Source organism: Cucurbita pepo, chromosome 20 (assembly GCF_057944985.1).
Source record: "Cucurbita pepo subsp. pepo isolate OVF chromosome 20, ASM5794498v1, whole genome shotgun sequence".
NCBI classification, from domain to species: Eukaryota; Viridiplantae; Streptophyta; class Magnoliopsida; order Cucurbitales; family Cucurbitaceae; genus Cucurbita; species Cucurbita pepo.
In genome coordinates this window covers 2461021-2478623 of record NC_141817.1, presented here as the reverse complement: position 1 = coordinate 2478623, position 17603 = coordinate 2461021, and the positions used below count along the sequence as shown (strand labels likewise).

Genomic DNA, 17603 nt, shown 5'->3' with positions numbered 1-17603 from the left:
TTGACTCGATCAGTGATTTGTTTGGCACATAACTGAAATAAATTTGCTTGGTAGATGCAAGGTAGGACAATGGTGAACTGTTTTGAAGCATTTATGAAAGGCAAATACAACTTCTCATAGTACATCAATATTTTTTAAACAAAAGAGTAACATTTTTTATATATAAAATTTAACCAGGTTGAAAATGAAAAGAACTTAGCATTCATTTGAGATCAGCTGAATTAAAGAGGCATAGCGGCTATAGCCGGAAGGCTAACAATTAAAGTTAAGAAAATGGCTTTTATGGCTCAATTTAGTCTTTCAATTTACAATCTAGACTGTTAAGAGAAGTACCTACCCTCAAGAGATATATGACTGTACGAGAATGTATACTAGATAATTGCATCAAATTGTTTGACTGATTTAAGAGTACTAAAGAGAATTATTGAACGTTTTCATTAGAGCTCAACCCGTTAATACCTTCAATCATCAGCTTGGAAGTCCTCATCTGAACCAGTTTCTAGAAATGAACCAAGAGTCTTCCGCAAAAGGCTGAAAGTCCTATCATCCTGTGTTCCAGACCCAAGTGTGTGCCCATTAGCATAGAAGGGGGAAGGCATTAGTGCAAAATTTATGAATTACAGGTCGTATACCTGCTTTTTCCTTTTCAAAGACTCCTCCAATTGAGCAATCTTTTCAGCACAAGCTTTCTCTTGTTCAGATATCAGGCTCCTTTCTCTCTTTCCTGCCACAAATACGAAGGGAAATAGATAATAATAAAGCGTTTGGTGCTGATTGATGCATAACTTCTTGCTTACTCAGTTGTTCATATTTTGCGAATAGCCTTTCTTTCTCCTCTTCAAATTTGGAAATGGTATCTGCCAAAGCCAAGCAGCATCCAAAATTGAAAACATAAACAGAAAAGTGTGTGAGTGGGTTTTCTTAGAGCTAGAATGGTTTAAGATTATAGGCCCAGTGTCAATATACCAGAATATTTGCCAGATTGATAGTAGTTAACTAAAATAAACCTGTTATGTTCAACCAAAAAGTGAGGTTCTTCAATACCGATACACATGAGAAATATTTGCGGAAAGGATTCCAAAAAGGCAAACAGTATTGATGGAACACATCGTTGTTGAGGACCTAACTCCATGGTCAATGCTTCAATTGCCACTGATCAGCACGATGATGTCTCTCAGATACCGAGGATTCTTACAAAGGCATTGTACCAGTTGATATTTGATAATGGAAAATTATACAGCATGATAGAGATTTGTTCGTGCATTATAAAGGCATCGCACCAGTTGATATTTGATAAATAAAATGACAATTAGTCTAAACAGAATTAGGGAGCAAATAATGCGTAACTTTTCACCATAATACTCGAAGTGGATATTACCTTTCATGGCCTGGAGATGTGTAGCTTTCTCTTTTGTGAATTTCTCGTAAAGTGCTTGGAATTTGGCAGTTTCGTCCTTCAAACAGTTTTCACACTGCAACGAAGCCATATTGATTTTAACGCAACATCTGAAAGATTCATTAATACAACGAAACTAGAAGAAAAAAAAATTATGCAACGACTTCAAATTTGCTCTTGAATGGTCTCTATTTCGAATCCTGTTCCCACCAACCTCTTTTGAGCTTTTCGATAGTGCTTTCGCAAAACTTTGCCTGAAATTGGTTGGAAGAAATAAATTACTTTCATTCGCTTACAACTACTTCAACAAAAAATCTAAGCGAGCAACATCGTGAACTCGTTTCTGAAACCTACCTGTCCTTCTCAAATTTAGATTTCACCTCCTCAATCATTGCTCTTATCTCAGTCGATACACTGTCAATAAAATGAAATTAATTAACATTCAAACATCTTATTAGTGCAGGACAAGAAGAAGAGTATTAGCTCTGAAAATGAATGAACTCCTCTGTCATTAAAAAGCGGCATGGATGGAAGTTGAAAAACGATCAAATGTTCGAATAGAAACGGTGAGTCGGTTGAAGTCCGATCCAGTAAGCTAAGTTTGATCAGGCTATCATTTCAATTTTATAATAAATCAAATCAAGCACATCATAAAATCAAATTACCAGTGAGGTCAGTTCAAATCTACCAGAAGAAGGAAAATGAAGGTGCAAACGAGCAGCCGTATATAGAAATTCCAGAATCGGAAATAAGCACACAACAACACACAATTTCAGTTGCTCCATTCACTTAACTAATCACCAATAAGTTCCAAACGAACGAAACCACTCAAATTACCTTGAGATAGTCTCTTCATTCTTCTTCTGATCGTCCTTCTGAGCTCTCTCTTTGATCTGATTCAGCGCAGACACTATCCCTTTGAGATCGCTGCATACCGTAAATATCACTATCAAGATTCTCCAGAATAACACTCGAAAATGGAACAGAAACGGAAAATAGTACGTACTCAGAAAGATCGAGATCGAGGTCGATATCTTCGTTGGTCCTCTTCCTTTTATCGGAGCTTGTGAGATCGGAGTCAGAGACTCGCTTCCTGGTTCTTGTTTTCGCAATAGGTATTTTCATGTTCCCCATCTGGATCGAAGTTGAAGAAAACCTTAGAATGGAAGATCGAGAACCGAACTATTTCGAAGCGTTTGAAATTTTGAATTACCGATACTTATAAATATCCTGCCGAAGCGCGATTGCATTTGGCGCGCTGGTACCGGTTCCCTTGGCTGTCAATTCAAATTTTTTAAAGGACCAATCATCCATGTCCACGTCAATACTTACAATATATATATATATATATACACACAACCATATAACTACAAACATGCTAAGATCCTTCATGATTTCCACTTTGAGTTTATAAACAAATATTTCAATAAAGGATAAACAAGACTATTTATATTTATTTATAAATTTTAATATTTTTTAGAGTCCTAAATTGTAATTAAAATACTTCATTATATTTTAAAAATTTTAAAATAGTTTGAGCGAAAATTTTATTTTAAATTAATTAAAAGGCTTAATTATATGATAATTTAGTATAATTTTTTATTTAGTTTGTTTTGTATTAACTCTTTTCTTTTTCATTTTTTTTTTTTGGATATTTTCTTATTAAAATTGATTGGTTATAAATTATGTAATAAATTTTATGGCCCAGGAGGAAGAAAATTATTAAGAGCAAACCATTAATTTGCCTTACGATTGGGAGCGGGTCAATAATTTTTTTTTTTCACTTGAGGAATGTTAAATATTTAAAATGAGTGTTAATCGTATTTTATACGAATTCTTTCTTTTTATATTATGGTTTTATGTGGCTATGACGAACTCAACCATCACGTCTACTCTTTGTCCTAAGGAGGAAGAACTCTAAACAATAACAAGTAAGACGTGGAAAATGTTTTCTTGAAAAATGTTTATTATAATGTTTATATAACCGATCTAAAAATTGGAAGTTCAAATCTTCACTTTCTTAAAATAAATAAATAAAATGAATTTCTTAAAAAATGATACCGATCCCTACAAAAAAAATGGAAAGACATGAAATTCTTAAAAATAATATTATTTTTAATAAAACTAAAATATATTTTTGTCAACATTATTGAGTTTATTTATAATTTTACTCTTTTAATAATTGTATTCTATTTTAATAGAGGTTGAAATTGTGATAATAATAAAGTGTACATTTAAACCTCCCACTTGAAAAGATATTAATAATCTGATAAAAAAAATTGTGATAATAATAGAGGGTACATTTTAATTTTTCACTATTTTCTAATTGTCATTTTTTTAAGAATTTTTTATCTAAAATTCTCAAATTAGATTTAAAAAAAATTGAATATTTAATATTTTTTTTATTGGAACTTAGTGTTACAAATATATAATTTAATATCTGGTAAAAAAGAAATATGTACCATCGTAGTACTATTCTAGCTCATGCCCGTTTAATATGATTTCAATTTTTTTTTTAATTTCTAAAATTTATGTGGGTTTTCTTTCCATTTTTTCCTATTATAATTTTTATTTTATTTAAAAATATATATTAGAACTCTAAATCAAATTTTAAATATTAAAAACTTATTTTTAAAAAATATTATTTTTTTTTAATAATTTTTAAAATTTGATTAATTCTAATTCTTTTTAAAATTTAGGTCATACAAATCTTTGTTTTCTAAACTTATTTAATCATGCTACTCACATCTACTCACATCTAAACACTATACACACATGGTTATGCCCTTTTTGTTGGTCAAGTGGTCTAATAAATCCGAACTTTTTCAATTGGTTCACGTGGTCAAGCTAAACCCAAACTTTTTCAAATTAAAAAAAAAAAAAAAAAAAATTGTTTGAGAATTCACAATTACTCGTTTCTGAGCAATTTAACACAACAAAATTTTCGTCATTAACCCATTTGCCACATGATCCACAATGTTATATATGTTTGGGCCGTTTATGTGAGATTTCACATCGGTTGGAGCTGAGAACGAAATATTCTTTTAAGTGTGTGAAAACCTCTCACTAGAAAACACATTTTAAAAACTTTGAGAGGAAGCCTGAAAAGAAATACCCAAAGAGGACAATATCGGCTATGTGGCAGCGAGGAGACTAAGTCCTGAACGGGGTGGGCACGAGGCGGTGTGCCAACAAGGACGCTGCTCCCGAAGGGGGATGGATTGCGGGGTCTCACATTGATAGAAGAAGGAAACGAGTGTCAGCGAGAACGCTGCCCCGAATGGGGTGGACTGTGAGATCCCACATTGGTTGGGGAGGAGAACGAAACATTATTTCAAGGGTGTGGGAACCTTTTCATAGCAAACACATTTTAAAAACCTTGAGGGGAGGCTGGAGAAGGAAAGTCCAAAGAGGACAATATATGCTAGCGATGAGGTTCAGCCGTTATAGTTTCCCCCCTTTATCACCCGTCAACCATTCTTGCACCCAAAATTTTGATTTTTTTTTTTTTTTTTTTAAATTTGAATGTTACATATAATTTGGTGATAAATATCTATATCACTAATAGACGAGCTGGGTTGAAATACATGTACGAAATTTATAGACATCTATATCAGTACGTGTAAGGCTGAGATGAGTGGACAAGTTTGTTCATCTATGTACATATGGGTGTAAATTGAATATAGCCAATTTGGTAAAAATATTACTAAAATTAATTAGATGGTTAATAGTTTGGACTTAACATATAAAGAAGGTTAGGATTATCAATTTACTAATCTTACTTAAATGTTGGATTAGAATGAAATCCAATTAAGATTACTTAATTAAATCAAGATTTGAACTTAAAATATAATAAAAGTAATTTCACTTCGAATCAAAACATTTCATCATTTAGAAATCATCAAAAGCAACTTGACTACTTTTTCCATGAAAACATTCATTTATAAAAAAATAATCTAAATTTTGTATATAATTAAATAAACATTTAACTTTAAACGTTAAATAATTTTATTTACTTGTGAATTTTTTTTTTTAATTTTTAAAAAAATCCTCCATTATTATTATTTTTTTTTTATTTTTTTTAAGATTGAGAAGCTTAATAAATACGTTTATATTAAAATTAAATAATAGATGACTAGATTTTATTTTTATAGAGATTTGAATTTTTGAAGGTTCAATTTTTTAGGAAATCAAAGGGAGAAATTGGATAACTATTCCTATCATAATTTGAATTTTAAAATGATAATATAAATTATAAGTTTCTTTATTATTTATTTATTTAATTTTTTAAAATTACGAATATATCTAACATAAAATAGAATATAGAATGTTATAGATAATGCTTTCATCCTTTGTATTACTGTAATTGCCGACACAGAGTTAGCAGATGCTTATTTTTACAGGAAGTTCAATAAATGAAGTTCAAGACATATAGGTTTTCTACTCCACATAGTATTGTCCCGTCATGTTTTTGCCTATTGTGAAAATTTATTTATTGTTACTTTTAGTAAGAGTTTGGGCCGTGTCATTAGACATAAATTTTAATTTTATATTTAAAGGTAAATTAATTTGAGAATTAAATGGATGAAAATTTAAAGAGTAAGTTACAATTTAACCGAGAAAAATAACCATAGTTAAGTTGGTGCGAAAACTACACGTGAAAAATACTCTGGCTGACGTCACGCAAGTCCCACCAGAACGAAAATGGAAAATTATTGAATTTCGTCTATAAATTGATGCCGTCTACGCCCGCCCGAAGAGCACTGGTTTCCCTCTTTCTCCCCTCTGTCGTTTTCAGTATACAGGATACCAATTTCTCGAAGCTTTTCAAGTTCAGAGATCCCGCGCTGTGATTCTTCTTCTTCTTCTTCTTCGCTACGCCTCTCGGTAACAGATGAACCTCTTCTTTTTTTTTCTTTTCTTTTTTCTTTTTATTATCTTTTTGCTCTATCACACTTGTTCTTTGATGTTTACAACTGTGATTGATGTGTACGAATATGACTGGAAGCAAATTTAAATCTGCTGTGTTTCTTTGCAAGATGCTCCATATCTCTGCTTCTGAGTCATGAGTGTTTTGGGATTAAAATCAGAGGCCATTCTTTTTCTGTTTGTTCTGTTCAGTAATATATTGTCGTCGTTCATCTGCATAGGGCTTAGGAATACGTCATATTCCTGAATTTGTCTTGGCGGTGTTCTTTGTTGTATTTGCCAGTCGCCATTTAGTGTTAGAGAAGATGATCTTCGAATTTGTTTTCAGTCGATCAATCCATGCGTATTAGCACTCTGATTATAGATAGAGATCGCGCTCTCGTTCACATATATGAAATTAGAACTCTGTTTTTTATTTTTTATTTTTCTTTTACTGTTTTAGTCTTTTCAGAAATCCGTTTCTCTAACTTTGAAGATCTCAGATTGATATTAGGAACAATTCTTGAATTCTAGGTGTCTGCATTGATATGTTTAGAGGAAGATCATCATTTTTTAATTCAAATAATGACCTTTCGATTTTATCATTGTCATTAATAGAAATTTGACATTTATCTCATTTCAAAAAGAAAAAACTCACACATTTTTCTTATTCATGGAATTAATAAACGTCGTCCAAAATGGTTTTCTGAAGTCAATGGGTTGGTATCGAACTTTCAGATAAATTCAAGTTTTTATTAAATGTTTGACAAAAGAAAAAAAAAAAAAATTGCACAGACTTTTAGGAATGAAATTGTGAATTTAAAAGGGAAGAGATCAAATTATTATAAGTATAAAGTTGAAGACATTCTGCAGATATTAGCTTATAAATAAATCCTAACCAAATTAATTCTAATTAGTCAATAATGGCTTGAAGACAGAAACTTTTGATCTCATTAACATCTGAACAAGATTCGTGTGGTTCTGGCCTGGCCATCTGATCACATTTGTGAGCATGGTTGGGCCATGACAAAGGCAAGACTGAAGGCCGTAGGATAGAACAGTTCCTTACATTATGAGTTATGACTCGTGTCAATCCCATTATCAAGGTATAAGAAAATGTAGCTACACAATTTTCTTATCTATGACCTTCCCGTTGGGGATTAAGACATGTTTTTCTTATTTATTTAACATTTTGCCAGTGGTTAGCTTCTCTTTGAGGCCATTTATGTTTTCTTTTGTTTGTTCTTGCGTCAACATTATGTTTTCTTGATTCTTTTTCTTTATATGATGTCTGTTGCAGATCAAATCCTGGTGTGAAGCAAATTTGTGAAAGCCTTCTATATATGGCCTTTGAGCACTACTTTTCCCGTAGATGGAGGAGGTGTGTTCCAGCTTCTTCAATGGAAAATTCTGAGAAGTTTAAGGCTTGCTTTGACTGCAACATTTGTTTAGAGTTTGCATCTGAGCCTATAGTTACTCTGTGTGGCCACCTCTATTGCTGGCCTTGCATTTACAAATGGCTTCACGTCCAGAGCGCCTCCCTCCTCCCCGACGAGCCTCCGCAGTGCCCAGTTTGCAAGGCTGATATCTCCCACACGACAATGGTCCCTCTCTACGGCCGTGGTCAATCTGCTAAAGAGGCTGAGGTTGATCCCAGAGGGCTGCTCATACCTCCAAGACCATCAGCTTTCGGCAACAAGGTTCTGGCATCTATCGGGTCTAATAATGCTTCTGGTGAGCAGCTTGTTTATGGAGACCTATATCAAAATCAAAACGACAATTTTGATATGTATGACAGTTATGAAGAGGACTCCAGCAGCTCATTGTTTAACATGGAAGACAACCCGGTCGGTAGTTTTGGCCATCCTACAGCCAGGATGTTTGGAGAGACGGTGTATGGTAGGTTGTTTGGTAGTTCAGAGAACTTATATGCACACCCAAATTCTTATGCTCTTACTGGGAGTGGCAGTCCCCAGTTGAGAATGCAGGAGAAGTCGCTTAACAGGATATCAATTTTTCTCTTCTGTTGCTTCGTTTTGTGCCTTGCTATATTCTAATTATAGTTGTGGGCTTCTGTAATTTTTCGTTTGTAACCATTTTTGTAAAGGTACTGATAGAGATCTTTTTTCTTTCCCATTAACAAAAGTAAGAAGTTAAATTATGCACATTCCGTCAACACACCATGAGCTAAAAGAGAGTTAGCTCCAGCCCTCAACAAATTAACAACTTTCCTCGAAGTGATTCGGTCCGATTACTAGTAGATATTATCTTGATTTTAAAAGCATTGCTATGAGAAAGTTTCTAAAAACATGTATAATAAGGAGAAGTTTTCACGCCATTGTAAAGAATATTTTGTTTCCCTGAATTGACATGTAATCTTATAATTCACCCCTTCAATGTCCAGTGTCCTTCCTGCCACTCTCTTTCAATGTTTAGCCTTTTTGCTGGCACATCATTCAATGTCTAGCTCTGATATAATTTGTGATAGTCAAAATTCATTGCTAGTAGGTATTGTTCTTCTTGGGTTTTCTGCTGGTAGGTATTGTTGTTCTTGGGTTTTTCCATTTTTAGGTTCCATCTCATGTTTTTAAATCGCTAGAAGAGCTAGTAAAAAAGTTTTCATTTTGGATGATTGAACCTTGTTATGTTAGGTCTTTATCCGCACACTTTTCAAGGGCACAGCAGTTCAGAAATATAATCACCTTCCAGTGCGCTTGTTATTATTGGAAGTTAAACATTTTCCTGCAGAGCCAAGAAGTTAGATAGAAAAAAGAGACCGAGAGGATAAGCATTAAGCAAGTTGCATGAAAGTGAACGCGGCAGCACAAACACGGCTTTGACAGAACAACAAGACAACTATCAATGACAAAAAAAAAAAAAAAAAAAAAAAAAAAAAAAAAAAAAAAACTATCCGACATGAATTTTAGCTCAATTCAAGTATCACTTATAATCTAGGAGGTAACAGATAATAAGATCATTGGTTAGTCCCCTAGTGGCTTAACTGACTGAGAAATCAAACCTCAGAACATGTTTGAATCGCCTGTAAATCCTCAGTTCCTTGATGAACTTTTGAATTTCGTCTCGCCTTCCAGCGTCCACTGATCCTGAATTTATTCCCCTCAAACAAACCACACGTCACTTAATCGAGGCTTGACTCCTTTTCTTTTGGAATCCCTTGTTCGACATTTGAGGATTTACCAATCTATTGGAACGACTAAGTTTAGAGCATGACTTTGATGCCATGTTAGATGAACACGACTCTCCACAAATAGAATGATATTGTCCACTCTAAGTGTAAGCTCTCGTGGCTTTGCTTTGGGCTTCCCCAAAAGACTTCACACAAAGATAGTATTCTTTTATTATAAACCATCATTATTCCCTAAATTAGACTTTCATCATCCAATCATCCAACACATATGAATGTAAAATAATAATAAAAAAAAAATGAAGAGTATAAATAGGCATAAAATTCACCAAATAAACTTACAATTTATTTTTTTAAAAAAGTAGTCAGAAATATGTACAACTTGCAACCACGTTTCAAAATTTTAAAAATAACAAAATTTGGAGGCTGATAAAAAATAGAATGATAAAAAAAATAGATCTAGGTTTAATTATATGTATAGTAGTGTACATATGCAATATAAAAGTTTTATATAATTATTATTTTATAATATTATATGATTAGTATATTATATGGTACTTATTTTAATTTAAAAAAATAAATTGAATTTATAACGAGAATTCTATATTTATTAAAGATTTTTTTAAAATTTTTTTTAATATATACATGTACATACTAAAATTTAACCCAATTCTGAAGTTTGTAATTCTGTTGTCCTTTTGGGCTAAACACCAATCGAAGGCCCATATTCGTAATTTCAACGAGCCCATCAGCCCAATAACAAAACCTTCGTAAAACCTTCATGACCTTGGTTTCCCGCTTTACCTTTCTTTTACTGTTCTTCTTCTTCTTTCGTAAGCGAGCTCTCTGCGGACCTCATCTATGGATCAGAAGCTCTTCTCCAAAGCCTTAACACGCTACGCTATAGCTGGCCGATCTTACCACACTAATCAGTTGAAAACGGCGACTCTTTATGTGAAAATTAGTCCATTGGGCGATCCAAGCATTAGCGTGGAAGGCACGCGGGTTTTCCATGCTAAGAAATCAGAAGCTCCTGTTAGACGAACACGACTCTCCACAATGGTATGATATTGTCCACTTTGAGCATAAGCTCTCTCTCATGGCTTTGCTTTGAGCTTCCCAAAAGGCCTCATACCAATGGAGTTAGCATTCCTCACTTATAAACCCATGATCATTCCCTAAATTAGTCGATGTGGGACTTCCATCATCCAACACCTCCCCTCGAACAAAGTGCGCCTCCCCTTAATCGAGGCTCGACTCCTTTGGAGTCTTAGTCATTTTTGACTGCCTTCGAGGAGGGGCTTGACTCCTTTTCTTTAGGAGTTCTTTGTTCGATATTTGAGGATTTGAGGATTTACCAATTTATTGGCACGACTAAGTTTAGGGCATGGCTCTGATACCATGTTAGACGAACACGACTCTCCACAATGGTATGATATTGTCCACTTTGAGCATAAGCTCTCATGGCTTTGCTTTGGGCTTCCCAAAAGGCCTCATACCAATGGAGTTAGCATTCCTCACTTATAAACCCATGATCATTCCCTAAATTAGTCGATGTGGGACTTCCATCATCCAACAGCTCCTTCCTACATTCTTTGATTAAGTGAATTTGTTTGAGTAACTTCATTAGTTCACGGAGTATGAACTACAGAGATTGAATTATGTCTTTTCTTGCCTAAGATAATCTGGAGTATGATTTCACTTACTAGGAAATTCTCTGTGGATAATGGCTAAATGGCTAGAACATTATTTGAGCTAGAAGTATGTGAATTTGAATTTTTGGCACTTGGAAAGAAAGAACTGAAGCTAAGAGCATTGGCTGATTTTTTTTCTCACTATATCTTATAATTGATGTTGTCCATTAGCCAAATCTTGTTTGGTTTTCAATAATGCAAAAGCATGTTTATCGAATTCTTCGCATGAAAGGAGTAAAAGTAGCTGTTGTCACTTCCAAGTTTGGTGCTTTTGCTGTACTTGATCTTAGATTTTAGTTTGGTGGGTTGATGAAGTGTTGGTGAGTTGAGTAAATGGTGCATGCAGGGATGATTTTGAGTTTCGTGAATAGGAAGAAAGGGATAAAATGGTTCATGAATGAAGATTAGATAAGATAGTGAATTTAGACATTAAGATGAAAATATGGAGGCACAGCCCTGAAAGTATAGGTACAATAGTTGTAAGCAAACCAATTACCAAGCCTATGAGGATCGAAGTTCGCCAATGTTCGGCTCCTTTTACAATCAGTTCCTCAAAAAGCTCTGAAAATGGATTACAGTACAGTCAACATACATGCCCGGCTATTATACAATCTAAGTAGAACAAATAAACTCTCCACGAACGTAGGCAAAAACACAATGGCAAAACCAGCTCAAGAGAGAAAGATGGAAAAAGAATGAAACAAAAGAATATAAAGGGGGAGAGAAAAGGATGGACTACTCGGGTTTCTTTGACAGTCTCTTCATCCTACTGAATGGCCCCACTGACCTGTCCATAATGTACATGTATATCACCTGGCTCCATGATTTATACGAATCTAATTCATTGTAGTATTCAGGTGCAATCTCCTTCACCTTGTAAAGCTTGTTTCCTGGGATCCTGGGGAAGTCATGGTGCTCATTATGGTAACCCACACTCCATGTAAGAAGATTAAGAGGACCGTAGTAAGAGTACGTCTCTTGTTTGGGATTGAATACGTAATGTTCGGAAATGAAGTGACCAGCCATCGGATGCATCCCGCCACCGACGAAGGTGGAGAGAATCAGGTAAGCAAAAGACTTCCAGCTCCAAAAGTAAACCATGGCAACATCAAGAGTTATCTGAATAAAGAAGTTGATGAACTCCCACCGGCCTGGGGGCTTTGGTTTTAGAAACAATGGCCGGAGAGCATAGAAGAAGAGTTGGAGGACAACCCATATAGCTTTTGAGATGACATTAGTCACCAGACGAGCTTCGGTCTGGCTTGGAACGTCCATATCCATGCCATCCACTCCCTGGAAGCGATGGTGCTCTAGGTGATACTTCTGAAATGTGATGGACATGGGCACTCCAATGGGGAGATTAGCAAAAATCCCGAGCCACCTGTTGTGATCAGGTGTTGAGAAGGCAAGGTTGTGGCTGAGCTCGTGAATAGCTAAGAACAGATTGTGGTTCAGAAAAGAGCCAAAGAAGTAGGCTATTGCCAATATCTTTAACCAGTCTGCATTGTGAAGGGTCGTGGCAGTCCATAACTGAAGCAGAACAACCACAGAAATCTGCAAGATTGCAAGAATGAGAAGAACAAATGGATTACTTTATATTACAAGAACAGATCATTGATTGGTTTTTCAAACTCCAATAGCTAATTTCTAAGACTACAAGGTCACTTGTGAATGTGTAAAATGGTTGTTCACATTCTTAGCAACTTCACTTTCTTCATCAGATGAATCCAAATTATGATTCGTTGAGCAAACAACACAGGAAAGTTCAAAATAATGATTGTTTAGGTCTAAATCAATTTTAGACCTAAACAATCGGAAGGTTCAGACTGTTAGACGAACACGACTCTCCACAATGGTATGATATTGTCCACTTTGAGCATAAGCTCTCATGGCTTTGCTTTGGGTTTCCCCAAAAGGCCTCATACCAATGGAGTTAGCATTCCTCACTTATAAACCCATGATCATTCCCTAAATTAGTCGATGTGGGACTTCCATCATCCAACACCTCCCCTCGAACAAAGCGCGCCTCCCCTTAATCGAGGCTCGACTCCTTTGGAGTCTTAGTCATTTTTGACTGCCTTCGAGGAGGGGCTTGACTCCTTTTCTTTAGGAGTTCTTTGTTCGATATTTGAGGATTTGAGGATTTACCAATTTATTGGCACGACTAAGTTTAGGGCATGGCTCTGATACCATGTTAGACGAACACGACTCTCCACAATGGTATGATATTGTCCACTTTGAGCATAAGCTCTCATGGCTTTGCTTTGGGTTTCCCCAAAAGGCCTCATACCAATGGAGTTAGCATTCCTCACTTATAAACCCATGATCATTCCCTAAATTAGTCGATGTGGGACTTCCATCATCCAACACAGACAAATGTTCAAGGAAGGAAAAAGCAAACAAACAAGCGATAGATGGAAAAAAGGGGGAAAGATAGAATACAGGAATCTAGCAGAAAAACTGAACCAGAGCAATAAGAACGACAAAATTTCAGAATCTCAGAATGTAGATTTTCGATCAATACAACTTGCGAGATGTAATCTGGTGGTGAATAGAAAATGAAAAACAATGTCCAATGCAGCAATGTGGCAGAGGTGGCGTTCAAAATCAAACAGAACAACAAACAAACACCGATCAGATTCAGCCATTGACATGTGGTGCGACCAGCAATACCTCAATTCAGATCTACACACGAAATCAAAAAATCTTGACAAGAAAATGACAAGGACTCTCCACATTCTCAGAACCAACAACAGTAAAATCATAGAGAAACAAATGAAACCTTGAAGCAAGCCCACGGGTCAGGACCGAAGAGCTCCCGAATCTGAGGGTACTGCGAGAGAATTTGGCGTCTCCTTGAAGCGTGAGGCTCGTCGGTGTATGACCAGAAGAAGTCAGTGGCCATTACACCCTCATCTCTCTCTTCACCTCCTCGCATTGCCTCTGCTTGCGGCTGACCTTCGCTCCCGGAATATGCCTGGGCGGATTCTGTCTCTCCTGGCGGCTCCTGGCGTTGAAATTGGCTGTGGATTAAGGAGGAGAAAGAAACGGTTACTTATACAGGAAACTGGTTGCAGAGGAACGGCCTGGAATTGAATTGAAGAAGACCGACCAAATATGAAAATGGAAATGGAGGAGACTGCTATATTTAGAGAAGGGCGTTTCGTTCGAGTGGACTCTGATGTATTCCGGCAGTACCCATCTTCCTATGCCTCCCAACTTGCCACTGTGGACAATGGATTCCTCTAAACCCTATTCTTTTAAATTTTTTTTATTAAATAATATTTTTAAAATTTTAATTTATTAGATACAAAATTATAAACTCGTTTCATTACCGTTTAATCAATAAATTCAAGACTAAATTAATAAAAAAAATAATATCTTTTAAAAGTCTTAATAATACTTCTAAATTAAAAAAATTAAAAAAATTAATTAATTTTAGATGAAATAAAATCATCCGTTAAAATTTTTCTAATTTCCTATTAAAAATTTAAAGATGTTATTGAAAGATATTTTTGAGTAATTAACTTTTACCAACATTACCATTAATTAAAACATTATTCTCTTTTCCAATTTTTGTGACAGGAACAATATGGGTATATTCGACAAATCATTGTCATAGCTTTAGCCAGTCTGGCCACGTGGCTCCCACTTCCAGATAGAAAACACCTCATTTTTTTCAAATAATTTTGCAAACGGCTGAATTTATTTTCTAAAAAATTGAGTAATATGTGCCCTCCCTTTTTTCCTTTTCTTTTCTCCCTTATAATACTTTTAATATTTGTTAATATTAGTGATGTTTTAATTAATATTAGTTAGTTGAAATCAAATAAAATAGTTATAAATTAAGTAGGCACGTGTTATCTGAGTGCACCATAAAAGCTACAGGTATATACTGATTGGATTAAAAATATTTTGGACCTAAATTAATTTTTTTTTTTTGTTGAAGCAACTTCAATTGAATTCATAACTCAACTCAATATAAAATTTTTGAACTATTTTTTATAATTATTTTAAAAATTATATTTATTCATACTACATAAATTAAAATATCAAACAATCATCGCTCACATCGTTATATTCTTAATATTTTAAAATATTTGTAAGTTGCAATCATCGCTCACATCGGTATATTCTTAATATTTTAAAAAGTACTTAGGATTAGACCGAAAACACTATTTTCGAATTGAAAATTTTATTTTAACATAATTCTAACTCAATACAAAAAATCTAATCCAATTGGTTTAAATTGGGAATTCTTCCTTAAAAAAAATTACAAACATATTGCTAGATCTTGGTTCGTTCAATCTCAAAAGTTCAGATATATATATATATATATATTTTTTTTCAAAATATCTTTTATGTTTACTGCTTTTACTGGTAAAGTTGTTCTGTTCAGTTGGGTTTATGGCGAATCAGTTTCAGATTTTTCCATTGATTTAGTTTCGAATTTGGTTCAACGATGTTCGTGTTCAATCCATATTGAGTTCCAGATCAAGATACTCCATAAATGCTTTGAAATTTTGTGAATGTTTTCTTAAAAACACTTTAATCTATCCCGCAAAACGGCCAACATAGAAGCGAAGGTAACAGTTCCGGCGAGAGTTCCGTCCTCTTGAATCACCCACACATAGCAGACTCGGTGAGATAAAGCTTGAATCATCACTGCAACCAAAGAGTTCCATGGATAACAAACAATCGCCTCCGATCTCCTCACTACTCTCGCCGAATATCCACCAATCTTTCCACTTCTCCCCGAACAAGAACCAGAACCAGAACCAGATCCAGATCCAAACTCATCATCTGAAGAAGAGCAAATTGAAGACGATGATGATGAGACTGTTGATGATTCTTCCTCCACCCACTCCAGAACCGCATCTAAGTTTTTCTCTTCCAATCTTTCCTTCACTAATTGCACTAAATCCTCCGGGGGACCGCCACAGTCTATATACGCCATGAGTTCACCGGCTGTGAGCGTTGCAATAGCCGCCACCACCGTCTCGTCGGAGAAATTGAGCGTGAAGGGCGAAATTTCGCCGATCAATTTCTCGTCGAAGTCAACAATGGCGACAGAGGATTGGTGAATCAGCGCTTGCGAGATTAGGGGGAGAATAGACAGAGCAGACTCATCGTAGTTTACGGCGAGAATGTTGTTTGTATCAATTATGTCCATGGAATTGATAGGAGCCGCGGCGGTAGAGCTGAAAATTCCGATTGAGTTGAGGAGGTAGCGGATTATGTCCTCCGCGCCGAGCCAGCAATATTCTCGATCGTTATGGAGAGTGGAGATGGAATTCGACGATGCTTTCATCAGGAAGTACTTTTTCCTCTTGCTTGTGCTCATTTTGATTGGGATAACAAGCTTATGAACTCCATCGAGTATCAGATCAATCGCCTCCATCAAACTGAAAATTGCAAAAGAACAAACGTTAACAATCCATCACAGAGCAAAACCTAACTTCACAATTTAACGAACAATCGATCACCATTATCAAAATCTAAATCAAATCAAGAATTTCAACTATTTCAATATTCAATCAAACCTGGCATGAGGCTCCAAATGCCTAACGAGTCCAAGTCCATCAGGAATCAAAACAGAGATCGGAGATCGAAGCGCAATCGCCGGTTGCAACAAATTCTCTTGTCTGCAGAGAAAACAGAGTATATCCACCATGCATACTTTACCGACGCATCGACAATGCAATTCCAAGTCGTCCTTAGAGGAGTGATCGCCACAGCTCCAGACGCTGATGTAGCCTTCGTCAATCCTCGTCACGATCGATAACGCGTCGGCGACGGTGGCGGAGATGGATATAGATCGAAGCGCAGGCTTTCCAAGACATAGGTCAGATACCTCGCAGGCCAACAAGCTCGCTGCCATGCACGAGAAATGGAGATAAATCGATGAAGGTACAGAAATGGCGGTTCCAAGAGAGAGAGAGAGAGAGAGAAATTCGGATCGGGTCGGGTCGTCGGGCGGATTTCCAGTATAAAAAGACTTCGAGGGAATTTTTTCAAATTTATAGGGCGAGATTTGTTGGCTATCCAAGGGGTGGCGCACGCGTTTTTAGTTTACCTTTTCTGATCGTTTCAATTCATAATATATATATTTTTTAAAAATTAATTTATCCAATTGGAGTAAAAAAAAATTCTTTATTGTTTTAAAAAAAAAAAAAAAAAAAAAATCCTTACGTTTATCACATAAATTTAAGGTTAATTAATTAATTGATATAATTGAAATTAATTTAAATAAATAAACAAATAAGCTAGAGAAAAAGAAAAAAAAAACGAACACAAAAGCAAGAATTCAGTTATAAAGGATGATCTATTTTATGAGATTTGGGATTTAAGATAAAATTATACGATGAAAATAATTTAAAGAGATTATTGCAACCCAATAATTACAACTGTGCCACGGAATTAAATCCTCTATATGGTCAACTGTCGTAATCATTGCGAG

The 17603-nt window shown here is 35.2% G+C and overlaps 4 protein-coding genes across 4 annotated transcripts; 1 reads left to right on the top strand and 3 right to left on the bottom strand.

Annotated features, from left to right (window-relative positions):
* Positions 1-265: 265 nt before the first annotated feature.
* LOC111783679 (DNA ligase-like protein) lies at positions 266-2584 on the bottom strand. The gene is made up of 8 exons (XM_023664598.2): positions 2403-2584; positions 2234-2323; positions 1751-1810; positions 1611-1650; positions 1379-1472; positions 798-857; positions 633-724; positions 266-548 (listed from the first exon to the last, which is right to left on the bottom strand). Exons 1-8 carry the CDS (start codon positions 2528-2530, stop codon positions 462-464), a joined length of 651 nt encoding a protein of 216 aa, XP_023520366.2. The 5' UTR covers positions 2531-2584; the 3' UTR covers positions 266-461.
* Positions 2585-6131: 3547 nt separating this feature from the next.
* Positions 6132-8465, top strand: LOC111782561 (E3 ubiquitin-protein ligase RMA1H1). Its single transcript, XM_023663334.2, has 2 exons — positions 6132-6283; positions 7605-8465. Exon 2 carries the CDS (start codon positions 7648-7650, stop codon positions 8359-8361), a length of 714 nt encoding a protein of 237 aa, XP_023519102.1. The 5' UTR covers positions 6132-6283; positions 7605-7647; the 3' UTR covers positions 8362-8465.
* A 3082-nt stretch (positions 8466-11547) lies between these two features.
* On the bottom strand, positions 11548-14404 carry LOC111782589 (sphingolipid delta(4)-desaturase DES1-like). Its single transcript, XM_023663368.2, has 3 exons — positions 14256-14404; positions 13926-14166; positions 11548-12697 (listed from the first exon to the last, which is right to left on the bottom strand). Exons 2-3 carry the CDS (start codon positions 14079-14081, stop codon positions 11879-11881), a joined length of 975 nt encoding a protein of 324 aa, XP_023519136.1. The 5' UTR covers positions 14082-14166; positions 14256-14404; the 3' UTR covers positions 11548-11878.
* A 1081-nt stretch (positions 14405-15485) lies between these two features.
* Positions 15486-17130, bottom strand: LOC111783271 (CBS domain-containing protein CBSX5). Its single transcript, XM_023664188.2, has 2 exons — positions 16687-17130; positions 15486-16548 (listed from the first exon to the last, which is right to left on the bottom strand). The coding sequence occupies exons 1-2, from the start codon at positions 17022-17024 to the stop codon at positions 15681-15683; spliced, it is 1206 nt and encodes a 401-aa protein (XP_023519956.2). The 5' UTR covers positions 17025-17130; the 3' UTR covers positions 15486-15680.
* Positions 17131-17603: the final 473 nt, after the last annotated feature.